Consider the following 15,325-nt stretch of genomic DNA (forward strand, 5'->3'; position numbering starts at 1 on the left):
ATACATCCATATGACACGACGTTATCATCACTGGTTTCTGTTGTTTCTCTTCCAGCCTTTGGCAACGCTAAAACAATCCGCAACGACAACTCGTCTCGTTTTGGGAAATACATCGACATCCACTTCAACAAGAGGGGGGCCATAGAGGGGGCCAAGATAGAGCAATACCTGCTGGAGAAATCCAGAGTCTGCCGACAGGTACGGCACAGAGGACAGCACCTGTCCGCCTGCTCAAACTTTAAACCCCTCAGGACTTTCTCAGCGATTCACTGTGGCTGAAGAACTACGATTCAGTTTGTTCTCAGCATTTAAATAACCAAGAAATGACAAAACACTCGTCGTCATCCCTGATGGGATGACGCCTGATCATCTGATACTATCACCAAACAAAACAACCAACAAAAGAACTTCCACTTGTTCAACATTTAATTTCAGGGCAGGATAATGCTTTACTGTGGTTTACATTAGCATGTGAATGTTAGCATGCTAAGGTTAGCATGCTAAGGTTAGCGTGCTAACCAGGCAGTTTTACCTGTTTAGTCGTCCAATAAAGAATAATCAATAGTTTCCTGAACAGCAATATCTTGATACTACACACACATAGAAATATGAATTCAAGGATTAACATTATTATAACATAAACATTTTATTTGACACTGTATTATACTGCTAATATATTCCCTGTATTATACTATATTAATTAGACTTTGTGATAGTTGTATTTATATCTTATTGTCTTATCTCTGAATTGTAAATGTTGTATATTGCTTTTTTAATGTCATTTTGCTCATTTCTTCATGTATTTTGAATTTATTCCATTCAGACAGTCGTGTGTGTTTTTATCCCTCTGTCTGTCGTCATGTGAATATGAGGCTGTATTTGCTGTAACCTCTCTCTCTCTCTCTCTCTCTCTCTCTCTCTCTGCAGGCCCACGATGAGAGGAACTACCACATCTTCTACTGCATGCTGAAGGGCATGACTGCAGACGAGAAGAAGAAACTGGGCCTGAGCAAAGCCACCGACTACACCTACCTGACCATCGTGAGTCACGTCAGTCACTACCCGCCTGTTCGCTGCCGCGCCGGTCGAGTCTTTGACCTTTGCAGTTGGCGAACAGTCATTCGAGTCTGGACGCTTGTTGACGTCACAACAGCTGGAATAGACACTTAAACAGCTGTTTTGTTTTGTCCCTCAAACAGCAAAGACTCGTCTCACTGAACTCTAAAAGGAAAAAACCCTGCTGATGTGTCGGATGTGACACACTGATGATATTTAACATTTGATCACCTTTAAGAACTGATGTTTCTCTGCAGGGTCACTGCACGGTGTGCGATGGCAGAGACGACATGAAGGAGTACTCCAACATCCGCTCTGCGATGAAGGTGAAGCTGTTTATCGTTATTTATGGTCTTTACCCCCACGTGTTCTGACAGAGGCAGAGGAAGAGTTCAGTGTATGTAGGCCTTCGTCTGTGACGTCTGTAAGTGTGAGTGTGTCTGTGGAGCCAGTGAAGGTGTCTGTTAGCTCTTTAACAGATTCAGTTACGCACTAACAAAGTGGATCTTCCTGCGTTTTGAAGAAACTGGGAGCTGATTGGTTTTCCTTTGCTCGGTTCTGCAGGTGCTGATGTTCACAGACAAAGAGAACTGGGAGATTTCTAAGCTGCTGGCTGCTATATTACACATGGGAAACCTCCGATATGAAGGTGAGGTGTTTCCCACATCGCTCGTCTCTGCGCTGAGTTTAGTCTCAGTTCAGACTTTGATTTTCTGTTGACCTTTGACCCCTCAGCTCGCACCTACGACAACCTGGATGCCTGCGAGGTCGTCCGCAGCCCTAACCTTAGCACTGCTGCCACGCTGCTGGAGGTGACGCGCACACACACACACAAACACACACACTAGCCTTCTGATAAAAGCAGTGTCGAGCTTTGAGATGAAACCGAGTGTGTTTGCGTTCAGGTGGATGGTAAAGATCTGATGAACTGTCTGACCAGCCGAACTCTGATCACCAGAGGGGAGACCGTCTCCACGCCGCTCAGCATGGAACAAGCTCTGGATGTCCGTGACGCGTTTGTTAAGGTTCAACACTTTATTAATCAAAAGCTTCTTTTAATAACACACAAACTCAGACACATCACAGGAAGTTCTCACCAAAACACACGATGTGCATCCTGGAGGTCTAACAAATGTGGTAAAAGAATTTCCTTCCTCGTAAAACATTTAAAGATAATATTTCAAGTATTTCTAATTCCTGTGAGTGTGTGTGTGTGTGTGTGTGTGTGTGTGTGTGTGTGTGTGCAGGGAATTTATGGCCGTTTGTTTGTGTGGATCGTGGAAAAGATCAATGCGGCCATTTACAAGCCTGCGTCCTCTCAGCCCAAAGCTCTGAGACGCTCCATCGGACTGCTGGACATCTTCGGCTTTGAGAACTTCACGGTCAACAGGTACAACACACACACGCGCACGCACGCACACACACTCACACAAACACACACAGCCCATGCAGCCCATTCATTTGTCCGTCTCATGCATTATTACTGTTGTATGCAGTACACACAGTACTCTGTGTACTCTGAAAGGAAGCCGGCTTCTTGCAGTTTCTGTCATCTTAAGCTGAAGCTTCTTGAACAGCATCAGCTGACAGTGAACAGCTTGAATCGTCGTCACGGTCTTCTCGCCTTCCTTCCTGCAGCTTCGAGCAGCTGTGCATCAACTTCGCCAACGAGAACCTGCAGCAGTTCTTCGTCCGTCACGTCTTCAAGCTGGAGCAGGAGGAGTACAACCTGGAGCACATCAACTGGCAGCACATCGAGTTCACCGACAACCAGGACGCTCTGGACATGATCGCCATCAAACCCATGAACATCATCTCGCTCATCGACGAGGAGAGCAAGTTCCCCAAGGTACGTCGACACGTCACAGGTCAACGGCGTCCACGTGCAACCGTAATCCTCCACCCTCACCCGGTTAGTGACGAGCAGACAGGAAGTGTTTGTCTCTGTGTTTGTGTGTCCTGCAGGGCACGGACACCACGATGCTGAACAAGCTGAACTTTCAGCACAAACTCAACACAAACTACATCCCTCCAAAGAACAACCACGAGACTCAGTTTGGCATCCAACACTTTGCCGGAGTGGTTTACTACGAAACAAGAGGTCAGACTCTGGTCGTGCTCACCAGGAAGCAGTTCAAATGTCCCTTTACTGTCAAAGCTGTTTGATTCAGTCTGTTATCACTGCACACGTGACTGTTTCTGCTTCCCAGTTCAGAGGAGAAAACGACATCATGACTGTTGCATAGTTACTAAAATATCATTTATATAACTAATTGTAGGTGTCTGCTGTGTGCTGATGTGTTTGTCTGTTATGTGCACACCATAACACAGTGTGTGTGTGTGTGTGTGTGTGTGTGTGTGTGTGTGTGTGTTTGCAGGCTTCCTGGAGAAGAACAGAGACACTTTGTATGGTGACATCATCCAGCTGGTTCACTCCTCCAAGAACAAGTTCATCAAACAGATCTTCCAGGCTGATGTCGCTATGGTAACTAACATGACACAAATAACCATATTGATACTTGTCGTTAATAACAGTAATATTGTCATCAAAATTATCATCATCATCATCGTCATAATAAGAGTAATATCATAATAACAATTAGAGATCAATATCTGTTGTTTACACTTTGGAATGTGGAGTTTCTTTGACTCTTTAAGAACAATTACGTGAGAATGGGTGTGTACAGCAGTTCACCAGTAGTATCAATATGTGCAAGTTATTATATGTGTAGTAGTTACACATACCATCGTGTATCTCCAGTGTGCACACGTTGCTGTCACGTCTGCCTTCATGTGGTTCAAACTGAATCGTCAGTGTTTATTGCCCTCCAGTGGTCAGTGTCAGGAACTGCAACGCTACAATAAATTGTTGTGTTATTAATAATTGTAAATAGCATTAATGTGTATAAATCACTATTAATGCAATTATTAAAAATTCCATCAGTATTATTTGTCGATAAATAATCGTTTTATAAAGTTTTCTGGTATGGACAGTGCGCTGCATGTCTGCCTTGTGCTGGCGGAGCTGAGCGTTCACATGATTCCTCGTAGACTCACCAGTATTTACTGTCCTCTAGTGGTCACAGTTAGGTACTACATCAACAAGATCCTTAAAGTTAGACATGATGATATAACAATAACAATACTTCCGGTCATCGCTTTCAAAATAAATCCATCAGCCAACTGAAACGAACTGAAGATTTATCATAAATGATTGTTTATTGATCACTTTGTGGGATTAAATGGTCGTTTTCTATCAGAACGGCAGTGGGAAGCAGTTTAAATTCCATTACACAAGAGGCGTGGTTAATTTGGATAATTAAACTGGCAATGAGCAAGTTTTTTACTTGAACGTATCATCATGAAATAAATGTTGATGCACGATGTGATGACTATAGAATAATGACACCGATCATTGGTTCCCTGTAAGCCTCGTTTTCGATAGGGTCTCCTGAAAAATGACGACTGGTGATCCAAACCTGCTGGCACCGTTTCTGTTTGTTTCATGTTTCTATTTTAGATTAAATTAATTAACTCCCACTTTTTCTCCTAATGATTTCCTATACATCCCGCTGAAACCCGACACCAAGTCCTGCTGTAGTTAATCTTTTATGGGAAGCAACTGTTTTTACATATAAGATGATGAACGACGTGTTTCTGGACGTTAATTTGAGCTCGACCAGTTACAGACTTTTTCTAGCAATGTTTCACAATTATCGAAACTGATCAACTATGTTATCAATAAAAATAACCTAGCGGAAAGTTTGCCACTAAACGTGAAGTCTTTCAAATTGCAAATACGAAATAAAGGATTCATCGTTCACTACCATCAAATAACAACTAGGATCAGTTCGTTTATTAATTTCCGGTTGTTTGCTCGGTCACGTTTATTTTTGAAAGCTTTTCCGGGAGTTGTAGTAATGTTGTATTTGTATAATTTCTAACTTGACGCATCGCGTTGATGTAGTTCCTTACTGTGACCACTGGAGGGCAGTAAATCCTTTCTACGTATTTATTATTCTACAAGGAGCCATGTCAACAGTCAGCTCCACGAGGCGTACATGTAACATACTCTGTACACCAGAACATTTTATTTAAAACACTTTTTATTAATACATATTTTATACTGATTTGTAGAAATAACACCACTAATTGTAATTGTACACAATTATGTTAATAGCGATGATAACGCAATGAATGTATTGTATAGTTGCAGTTTCTCACTGTGACCACTGGAGGGCAGGTTACCAAATACACTCGCGTCAGCGGTTAGCTCCACTATTGTAAAGACAGACACAACACTTTGCAAACTCTTCCGGCAAAAACTTTCATAATAAAAGAACCGACAAAGACAGCAGGGCAGTCTAGTCGAATGCATTACATGGTGCCCTTAAATTAGTAAATAAAATACATTTAATATGTTTGCTAACTTTACCAGAAAAACAGGGCGGGGCAGTCGTGAAGTATTCGGATGAACTTATCGCGCTTTTGACTCGACATTTGTGTACGTCTTTTAGCTAGCTAGTTATCTTAGCGACTTGCCAAAGTTCGTAGCGAAGACGAACATGAGATTCAGCCTTTCATAATAAATGTCAGTCTTGACAAAGATCCTAAGGGGTTAGGGTTTGGTGGTCGTCGCAGAGATGGGGAGGGCAAACACTGTCAGGTCGCAGAATTTAACCGGTAACAGCACGCGGTGTAACAGCAGGACCGTCAGCGCCGAGGAGGAGCGGATTTCTCACATGAAGCTAACCAGCGAAGCTAACGCAGCTACTGCTGGTCAAGAAATTAGCTTCAATACGCAAGTGAACTACTGGCTAAAACAAATGTCTGATTTTATAGTTCTTCACCTGTTAAACACAAACACACACACACACACACAGTGTAAATAAAGCAGCTTTAATGGGGCACGAAGCTAACATTCAATTAGCTTCTGTGCTGAAAGAACAGCGTGAAAACGTCTAATTCCTGGTAAGATTAGCACATTTCATACAAATTAAATGTGTGTGTAATGTAATGTGATGATAGCTGAACCGATGAAAGCAGATAGTTTTAATACAGACTGCTCCTTTGCTACATCATGTAAAATTAACAGTATTTAAGGTAAATCAGGTCTGCAACCAACAGTTGTTTTCAGCATCAGTTAATCTTATTTTTTGGATTAATTCATCAGTTTTTCTGTCTGTAAAATGTCAGAAAACTTCAAAAACCTTGTTTGGGGAGCACTCCAAAGACAGATGCTCAGTTTACCATCATTATTTCTCTTTGGAGATTAATAAAGTATCTACCTATCAATCTATCATGAAAATAAAAGCATCAGTTCTTCATATTTGACGAGCTTGAACCAGCAAATGTTTGTCACTTCCGCCTTTTCTGGTGATTGACTAGTTCACTAACTTGCGGCTCGTTCTGTTTGACTGAACCTGCAAAATCAGCCAGACTGAGACTTTTATATTTAGAGACAGAGGAAAAAGTGTCAGAGGTCAAGGAGAGAGGAGAGGTCTCATTGTTTCTGACACTGTGTGTGTGTGTGTGTGTGTGTGTGTGTGTGTGTGCAGGGGGCAGAGACCAGGAAGCGGTCTCCCACACTCAGCAGTCAGTTTAAAAGATCTCTGGAGCTGCTGATGAGGACTCTGAGCGTCTGTCAGCCGTTCTTCGTCCGCTGCATCAAACCCAACGAATACAAGAAGCCCATGGTGAGTATCTGCACTCTGTGTTTCAGGGATTTAGTGAACGAGCGGTGCAGCTGAGGGTAAAACAGCAAAATGAGTTGTGAGTTGTGGGAATGCAGCTGAAAACAGTGTCTAATTCTGCAGTAACTCAATGCACAGTGACACTGCACCACAGACGGGTCGCAGTAGGTTTAAAGCCACCTCTTTATAACTGTCACACTGTGTGACCAACAGTCCGAGGCTGAATAACTCACAGGGACATTAACGGTGTTTAAGTGGTTGAAAATCATTAATTACGTTTGCGTTAAAGCTGTTTTCCGTTGCTTGTTGATTTCAGTTGACATGCTTGTGGTGCAGCTTTCTGTTATTTGGCTCGATCCTGCAGCCAGATGGAAAAATGATGATGGGAAAAGTAAATTAATATTTATTTACAAGCATTTCTACGTGACTTGTAACTGGGGAGGTAAACCACTAACACATGGTTGCAGAATGAAGCAGTTCCATGTACTGTAACGCTGAACATCAACGTTATTTATTTTAACATGAATCTCTTCCTCCAAAAAAAAAAATACAAGCAGTGTTGGAATAAATACATTTTGAAGCTTAAACCTTTCAGACTTTTCCCCTTAATTACTCAATAAGTGTTAAACTGAACTTTTATTCACATAACGTCTGAATATTTTTCATTAGAAATATCACAAACTACACATTCAGTTTGAACAGCGATTAAAACACGACTCGGAGTCTGTTGATCATGTTTTCATCTTAGTTAAAAAGTGAACGTGGAGGTCCGGTCAGTACTGAGATGTATGAAAGATCATAATTGAGAGGAAGTTTATGGCTTTTAATTTCAACACCTCTGACAGGAAGTTTGAAATGATGACCTTTAACCTTTGTCAGGCTAAGCTGTGCTTTTCACGTGACCAGAATCCGCTTTTTGCGGTGTCAGCTGATTGGAGGATGTAGTCAGAAGGTGAGTGAAGTCTCACCTCGTGTTCGCCTGCAGCTGTTTGACAGGGAGCTGTGTGTGCGTCAGCTGAGGTACTCTGGAATGATGGAGACCATTCGCATCCGCCGCGCAGGATATCCCATCCGCTACACCTTCGTGGAGTTTGTGGACCGCTACCGGGTGCTCATGCCTGGGGTCAAACCAGCATACAAACAGGTAGAGTGTGACTACAGGTGTGTGTTTAGGTGTGAACTTTAATTACTGTATTAGCCTGAATATAAGACTTGTTTTTCTGGAAAGTATGTAAAAAAAAAAAGGAATGGTTCATAACATCATGTTTAGGATGGAGTGAGTGACCCCAGCTGCTGCAGAGCGGGCCTGATGTGCTGTTTGTAGCCTAAAGGGCGCTAAGCTAGCACATTTCTACATGTCAGTTTTAAAGTGAGTTCAGTTTGGTCTTTTAATGGGATTTACTGATGATAAGAAAACTATAAAATATCACCAAACTTCTTCTTTATCGTTGTCATTGTGACCGTGTTAGCTGATGTTCTGACGTTAGCATTTAGCTCAGAGTCTCTCAGAGCTGTTGCTGGCTGCACACTCTGGTTTGACGTGGCCATGAGACAAAGACTGGACGTGTGAATCTCTGTCCACCGTCAGGAGGACCTGAGGGGAACCTGTCAGAGGATCGCAGAGGCCGTGCTCGGCAGAGACGATGACTGGCAGATGGGAAAGACCAAGATCTTCCTCAAGGTACTCCTGCATTAAAGAGCGATGTGATGAGACAGAGGATGAATGTCAGTCATATATCAGTGTTAAATATGTATTCACCCCCAGCTCTGCTGTGTAAACGACCTCACTAGAAGAGATTTATTACGCTGCATTTTGGGGGAAGGTGAGTTCAGGAGAATCCAAATAGCATCAAATCTGACATTTAATTTAAAACAGAAACTTTATTTAATCAGCCGGCGACACAGACGAACGAGTCAGTCAGTACGGCTGCTGTTTCTCCTGCTCTGATCCTGAATGTCTGTATATCAGCTGTCTGCTGACATTTTCCACTGTAAACAATCTGCTCCATGACGACATGACGGCATCACGCAGTGGCTGCACATCTGTCGGCTGATGAACGGGTTCATCCCAGCAGTGAAGTTTCCACTTCACACGTCTGCTGACCGGAAAAAGACTGTGTTTCGCCTTTCCTGTGCGTGTGTGTGTGTGTGTATGCGTGCGTGCGTGCGTGCATGTGTGTGCGTGTGTGTGTGCGTGTGTGCGTACGTGCGTGCGTGCGTGCGTGTGTGTGTTTGTGCGTGCGTGCGTGCGTGTGTGTGCGTGTGTGAATAGAGAGAATCAGATGGTAAGAAAATTACCAAAGGTGTTTCAGTTCCCATCAGGTGTTTCTTTTTTCATTTTTAAAACTTGATGTCAGTATGTAGTGTGTGTGTGTGTGTGTTTGTATGTGTGCGCGTATGTGTGTTTGTGTGCATGTGTGTGTGTGTGCGCGTGCGTGCGTGCATGTGCGCGTGCGTGCGTCTGTGTGTGGGTGTGCGTGTTTGTGTGTGTGTGTGTGTGTGTGTGTGTGTGTGTGTGTGTGCGCATGCATGCGTTGGTTTCCTGCCTGGTGAGGACAGATTTTATCCAGAGGTCAAAAGTCACTGGTAAGGCATATCCGTTTGCTGGTTGCCACGGTGACACTGTCTCTTCTTTCCCCAGAGGTTCAATGATGATGATTCAGGCTCAGCTGTTTGTTTTCTCAGTGTGTGAGTCCTGTACAGCGCCCCCTGTTGAAACGTGCCTGGTGTGTTTGTGTTCTGTCCAGCGCGCTACAGCTCGGCACAAACATATTTTGACAGAACCAAAATAGTTTTGAAATATTTCCGGACAGGTGGTGGTGTGGATTATTGGCCTCGGGGGACGTCTCTGCTCTCTAAATGTCTCTCTAGGACGTTTTTCTCCATCACAGCCCCACTTTGTGCTTTAAATTGAATAGTCAGTTGTATTTTCACTCAAATCTGTTGGCTGTTCAGGATTTACAGCCAGCCTCTATCAGGACTTTCTGCTCAGCTGGACAGGAAGCTGAACAGGAAGTAGAGAGTGCTGGGGGTGTTGGGTGAAGGCAGGCCAGTGGCCACGCTTCCCTGACAGGACGGATGGACGGATCACAGAGGAAAGAGCGGGAGCAGGTCCAGACTCTGCTTTGTGTATAGTGGTAACTGGATGCTAAAATGCTAAAGCTAAGCTCGTGAACAGGGTAAACATTGGGTGCTTCAGTAGCCGTCATGCCCCCATCTCTGTCCACACATTTCCTGCCTGTCCGCCTCTTCACTGTCAAGCAGTCCAGTAAAGACAAAATGAGACATGGAAAACATTAAAGCTTATAAACTCCACTTTCCTGGTGACACGTTGTTGATGTTAGCATTTAGCTCAAACCACTGCTACCTGGCTGCTAGCTTATTTGTTACTATGTGTTTGTAGTTTATCAGTTCTCTGTCCTGCTGTGTAGGATCACCACGACATGCTGCTGGAGATCGAGAGAGACAAGGCCATCACCGACAAGGTCATCCTCATTCAGAAGGTGGTTCGAGGTTTCAAGGACAGGTAGGCCTGAAAAACCTGATTTATTTTCCATGTTAAGATTCAGGAAAACTGAAATGTCATTTCTGATTTTCATTTCACCACCATCAGATCGAACTTCCTGAAGATGAGGAAGTCGGCCGTGTTGATCCAGAAGACGTGGAGAGGGTACCAGTGTAGGAAGAACTATGGAGCCGTGAGCAGCATCTCTGCGTTTCACACCCACGTCACACGCAGACTGTACGCAGCGAAGCAGATCATAAAAAAGTGTCTTGTCTTCTTTTCGTGTGTCCCCTCAGATGCGAGCGGGCTTCTCCCGCCTTCAGGCCCTGGTTCGTTCCAGGAAGCTGTGTGCATCGTATCACGTGGCCCGTCAGCGAATCACGGGCTTCCAGGGTCGCTGTCGGGGCTTCTTGGTGCGGCGGGCGTTCAGACACCGGCTGTGGGCCGTCATCACCATCCAGGCCTACACCAGAGGAATGATCGCCCGCCGGCTGTACAAGAGACTGAAGGGAGAGGTAGTCACACACACTCACACTCTCACACACACACACACACACGTTAAAACTTGATTCTGACAGACTGAACTGTAATATTCTAGATTATTTATGAAAGTTATGAATGCAGGACTTTTACTTGAAATGAGTATTTTTACATTGTTGTATTGGTCCTTCAGTTTCTTTATTGTTTAGCTAAAAACAAATACTCTTTATATTTTTAGTTACTTACTTAATCCCCCTCAAATAACTGTTGTCACCATTGGTCCATTCGTCACCGCCCCCTCGACGCTCGCTGCTTCAACACAGTTTCAGTCGGCTTCTTCCTCTTCCCTTCAGTACCGCAGGCGGTTGGAGGCGGAGAAGATGCGTCTGGCTGAAGAGGCCAAACTGAGGAATCAGATGTCTGCGAAGAGAGCGAAGGCCGAGGCCGAGCGCAAGCACCAGGTGAGAGTTCGTCAGTCTGACGTTCGGAGACAAGACCTCAGAACCTCACTTCATGCAGCATCTTAACGTGAACCGTAACGTCTCATTCAGGTTCAGGAGATGGTGAGTTTTTCCCTGGTTTACATGCTCTCACAAACCAGGTTACGCAGATAGTCTGTATTTAATTAGTCATGTACTGGTGGTTGATGACGTGATGAGACCAGACTTCAGAACAGAAGGCAGATTGTGACCGTATTGACATCTGCTCAGATACTGAACTGGTGACTCTAATCTTGGGCGTCCTCCTTTTGAGCCGATTGTAAAGATCTTCTGAGCTGCAGGTTCAACATGTGTGTTTAGTTTGTAGCTTTTCTGCAGCAGCGTCCATATTTGAAGCATCATAGTCACTACGAGCTGATTGGTTGTGCTGATATTGACCTTCAGGTGATTGTTGTTTGTCTCCTGTGGACAAACAGTCTCTGAAGTGAAGACAGCGTGTTTCTCTCTGGACATTATTCTCTGGAATCAAACATAGTGAGAACTTAATTTCTCCAACAAATACTGTGAATACCTTTGATTTCAAGATTCAAGAGTCTTTATTGTCATTGCACATGTCAATGAAATTTTCATTGCAACCCCCATGTTAGATGGTAAGAAAGATAAGACTAGAAAGAGTGAATAAAATTAAGATAACTACAATAAAATAAAATAAACCAACATGCAATAAAAAAAATATTCGTGAAGCAATTAAAAATATAACAGAATGAAAATATACTTAGGCAATAAAATATACTAAACAATAAACAATAAAATATGGAAGTGAAATGTGCAAACAGAATAAAATATACAAGCAGAATAAAATATAAAATATACACAGTGAAATGTACCGACAGAATAAAATATGCCAATGAAACTGAAATGATATACTAAAATGTATATAATTATAGTATATGTGTGTACATAAAAGTCAAGTACACAGAAGGTGCAGGTGGAGGTAGAGGTGTAGGTGTAGGTGTAAAGTGCGGTGTGCAGTGTTCACAGTTCACACAGTCTCTCACTGCAGTGAGGGGCTGCTGGGGGTGATAGCTCTGACAGCTCTGGGGAAGAAGCTGTCCCTCAGTCTGTTAGTGGTGGTGTGGATGTTCCTGTACCGCTTTCCTGATGGAAGCGGTACAAACAGTCTGTGGCCCGGGTGGCTGGGGTCCGTGGCGATGGATCTCGCCCTCTTCCTGACCCGGCCTTCATATATAGAGTCTAGGTCAGGGAGGGGGCAGCCCACGATGCCCTGTGCAGTTTTAACCACCCGTGCCAGTTGTTTCCTCTCCTGTGCCGTCCAGCTGCCATACCACACTGTCACACTGAGGCAGAGGATGCTTTCAATTGTGGCCCTGTAGAAGTTAACGAGCAACCGAGAGGAGAGTCCAGCCCGTTTCAGCTTCCTGAGGAAGAAGAGCCTTTGTTGTGCCTTCTTCACCAGGCGGGAGGTGTTCATGGACCAGGAGAGGTCAGATGTGATGTGGAGGCCCAGGAACCTGATGTTGTCCACACGCTCCACCACTTCTCCGTCCATGAGGAGGGGGGCGTGATCCGTCTTCCTGGACCTCCTGAAGTCCACAATGACCTCCTTGGTCTTCCCTGTGTTCAGCACCAGGTTGTTGGCTGAACACCACTGGGTGAGCTGGTGTATCTCCTCTCTGTAGTGGGTCTCGTTGTTATCTGAGATGAGACCCACTACTGTAGTGTCGTCCGCAAACTTCACGACTGTGTTGGTGGGGTGGATGGCAGCACAGTCGTGAGTAAACAGGGTGAAGAGGGCTGGGCTGAGCACACAACCCTGTGGCGTGCCCGAGCTGAGGACCAGAGGGGATGATGTGATGTTCCCTATTCTCACCACCTGAGGCCTGTTGGTGAGAAAGTCTCTGATCCAGTGGCACAGAGACGCAGGCAGACCCACCGTGTGTAGCTTCAGCGCCAGCTTGTCTGGGATGATGGTGTTAAAAGCTGAGCTAAAGTCTACAAATAGCATCCTGACGTAGGTGTTGGGCTGCTGCAGGTGGGTCAGGGCTGTGATTTGATTTGATTCCTTCACTGCAGATGTTATGTTTTCTGCTGTAAACTGCTCCTGCAGAAGGAACCAGGTGGCTCCTAATGTAAAAAAGATTAATATTTATTGTTCTTATTACACCATCGTTTCAGGAGCGTCTGGCCCAGCTGGCCAAAGAGGACGCCGAGCGGGAGAAGAAGGAGAAGGAGGAGGCTCGCAGGAAGAAGGAGATGGTGGAGCAGATGGAGAAGGCCCGCATGGAGCCCGTCAACGACTCGGACATGGTGGACAAGATGTTCGGCTTCCTGGGGACAACGGCCTCTTTCCCCGGCCAGGAGGGACAAGCGCCCGCCGGCTTTGAGGTGAAGTTTTTCCTCTCCCTGTAGATCAGATGAACTGTTTTCTCTTGGAAGTCAGAGCCAAAACACACTAAACCACTAAGTTTACAGTCACAGTTCTGTCTATACAGTACAGAGTACAAAAAACCTTACAGTTATTGATACATATGCTATAGATTTACTTTAACCGGAGGTCTAAACATGGAGTGTGGAGGATTTAGTGGCATCTAGTGGTAAAGTTGCAGACTGCAACCAAGAGAGTACCCCTAGCCTCACCCCTCAAGATTCAAGATTTCTTTATTGTCATTGAGCGTGACATGTCAATGAAATTTGCATTGCAACCCCCATGTTAGAAACAAGATAATAAGAAAGATTCTAAAATAAAATTAAGATACTAGAATAAAATAAACCAGCATGCAGTAAAAATATTCCTAAATGCAATAAAAATATACCAGAAATGAAAATATACTAAGACAATAAAAATATACTAAACAATAAACAATAAAATAGACCAATGAAATGTACCAACAGCAGCTGAAATATACTTAAATGTAAATACTGAAAGCCCCTCCTGAGCTCCTGTAGAAACATGGCGGTACAACATGGCGTGACTTGCCCCTTCTACACACCGGACCTTTAAATACACCAAGTGACGACATCGTTGTACAAAATCTATCACTGAGTTTCATTTGAAAACATTATTGAAACAGATTTGCAGTGTCTAGGTTTTCACCTGACGGCCCCGTCTCACCTGCAGGACCTGGAGCGGACCCATCGTGAGCTGGAGGAGGAGGATCTGGACGAGGCTCTTCCTCTTCCCGAGGACGACGAAGAGGAGGATTTGTCAGAGTACAAGTTCGCCAAGTTTGCCGCAACCTACTTCCAGGGCACCACCACGCACACCTACGTCCGCCGGCCTCTGAAACAGCCTCTGCTGTTCCACGACGACGAGGGAGACCAGCTGGTAGGTCACCTTTTATACAGCAGTGCAGGTTTTTCTGCTTCTCTGAAAGATGCTCATGTGTCTGCCAGGTCAGCTTTACATTTTTGGGTGTGTATAGTTAAATATGTCGTCTTTATCTGCCCTGAAACAAACAAACAAACTCCAGAAAACGATTTCACTCCAAATGAAATCACTTCATCGTTCATCCATTGATCACCTATTGTCTAAAATATCAAAAATAACATTTAGTACAATATTTGTGTTTGATTTCCAACAATATGAAACGATGAATGCTGCAATATTTCACACTTTTAAAGCTGTAACCAGGTGTGAGGGAACAAGCAGGCAAGCATGAGGAGACATAGGTGGATTTCCAAGAAAAAATGATTTATTTACAAGAAAATGAAGTCATAAAAGGGGTCAACTGAACAGAACTTAACTGAATAGAACTGAACAGACCAAACTAACATAATAAAGACAAAATAGATTGAACTGACCTAACCAACACAAGAACAGACCTGGCACACATAATAGACCTCACGAACTGCACACAAAGGGGAACATATATAGTGGCTGATCAGACCATTGTGAAACGAAGGGGATAACAAGAAACAAACATTACCAACTAGACTACAAATAAAACACAACAGGACAACTTGTCTGGCAGTAAGGCTATTTTGATAATTAAACACCAAAGGCTCTACTATAATTTGAAGAAACAAAGAAAATCCTAAACTAAACATTTGAAAATCACACCCGGATGCTGCAGGCACTTGGTGTAGCCCAGTTGGCCACTTCCTGCATTTAACGGGTCTGCTCCCACAGT

At 44.0% G+C, this 15,325-nt stretch overlaps 1 protein-coding gene across 1 annotated transcript in view; it reads left to right on the top strand.

The window, feature by feature from the left end:
- Positions 1-15,325, top strand: part of LOC121608787 (unconventional myosin-VIIa-like) — a 36,293-nt gene that overhangs the window by 5,004 nt on the left and 15,964 nt on the right. Inside the window, exons 6-24 of the mRNA XM_041940154.1 lie at positions 56-198; positions 928-1,041; positions 1,314-1,382; positions 1,621-1,705; positions 1,792-1,868; positions 1,962-2,081; positions 2,304-2,446; positions 2,695-2,905; positions 3,022-3,157; positions 3,435-3,541; positions 6,615-6,752; positions 7,735-7,893; positions 8,338-8,430; positions 10,181-10,275; positions 10,363-10,447; positions 10,551-10,769; positions 11,088-11,195; positions 13,371-13,580; positions 14,314-14,520. Coding sequence (XP_041796088.1) covers positions 56-198; positions 928-1,041; positions 1,314-1,382; positions 1,621-1,705; positions 1,792-1,868; positions 1,962-2,081; positions 2,304-2,446; positions 2,695-2,905; positions 3,022-3,157; positions 3,435-3,541; positions 6,615-6,752; positions 7,735-7,893; positions 8,338-8,430; positions 10,181-10,275; positions 10,363-10,447; positions 10,551-10,769; positions 11,088-11,195; positions 13,371-13,580; positions 14,314-14,520 — 2,519 coding nt within the window. The remainder of the gene's footprint in view (positions 1-55; positions 199-927; positions 1,042-1,313; positions 1,383-1,620; positions 1,706-1,791; positions 1,869-1,961; positions 2,082-2,303; positions 2,447-2,694; positions 2,906-3,021; positions 3,158-3,434; positions 3,542-6,614; positions 6,753-7,734; positions 7,894-8,337; positions 8,431-10,180; positions 10,276-10,362; positions 10,448-10,550; positions 10,770-11,087; positions 11,196-13,370; positions 13,581-14,313; positions 14,521-15,325) is intronic.

This window comes from Chelmon rostratus, chromosome 7 (genome assembly GCF_017976325.1).
Source record: "Chelmon rostratus isolate fCheRos1 chromosome 7, fCheRos1.pri, whole genome shotgun sequence".
NCBI classification, from domain to species: Eukaryota; Metazoa; Chordata; class Actinopteri; order Chaetodontiformes; family Chaetodontidae; genus Chelmon; species Chelmon rostratus.